The following is a 710-nucleotide window of genomic DNA, read 5'->3' as shown; positions in this document are numbered from 1 at the left end:
CTCTCATTCTCACTCTTAGCTGGCTTCTGTCACTCTTTTTATATCTTAGGTGAGTCCAGAGGAGTGGGAAATTGAGGAAACAGTTGTCGTGCGCTAGCTTAATGAACTGTTCAAGAGCTGGCTAATGTCAGAGCTGTACACTGATAGACAATATATCTTGTCTACTATAGTGGCTTCTATGTTTTTTTTTCTAATTTATTAATCCCTTTACTTTTAATTTTGTTAACAACTAACAATTTCTCCTTTACAGGCAGATTAAGAAGATGCAAAACACTTTTTGGGATAGAGCTTTCCAGAATGTGCTTTCCTGTGTCCAGAAGTGTATGTTGGAGCATCATAATGCTAAATTGAAGATTGAAAACTAATGATAATAACTACCAAAGTACCTGAATCATAGAGACAGAGATAATCCCTCTCTTATAGAGTGCCTAGTACCAAAAATCTGTTTTATTTTATTTTATATACAAACTAATATAAGTAATTCAAATTTTGAGTAAAAAAGAAAACATAACAAAATCTCTAGATCTCAGTATCTAATTAAGGTAGTATCTTAGTTTTGTAAGAAAATATCATTATCTGTGATTTAGGATGATTAAAGTCTGTTGTATATGCTTATATATTTCCTTTCTATATTTTCATTTTTTTAAAAATGAATAATTTCCTTTTCCTTTTCACTCAGGTCATACTTTGATTTGTTCATAACTCTTCAA

At 30.8% G+C, this 710-nt stretch overlaps 1 protein-coding gene across 1 annotated transcript in view; it reads left to right on the top strand.

The window, feature by feature from the left end:
* Positions 1–611, top strand: part of LOC119593840 (DNA repair protein REV1-like) — a 12,070-nt gene extending 11,459 nt beyond the window's left edge. The window contains exon 15 of the mRNA XM_037942869.1: positions 251–611. Within this exon, the coding sequence (XP_037798797.1) occupies positions 251–365 (115 nt within the window). The 3' untranslated portion in view covers positions 366–611. The remainder of the gene's footprint in view (positions 1–250) is intronic.
* The last annotated feature ends 99 nt before the right edge of the window (positions 612–710 follow it).

This window comes from Penaeus monodon, chromosome 32, assembly GCF_015228065.2.
Source record: "Penaeus monodon isolate SGIC_2016 chromosome 32, NSTDA_Pmon_1, whole genome shotgun sequence".
NCBI classification, from domain to species: domain Eukaryota; kingdom Metazoa; phylum Arthropoda; class Malacostraca; order Decapoda; family Penaeidae; genus Penaeus; species Penaeus monodon.
This window is presented reverse-complemented; position numbering and strand designations above follow the sequence as displayed.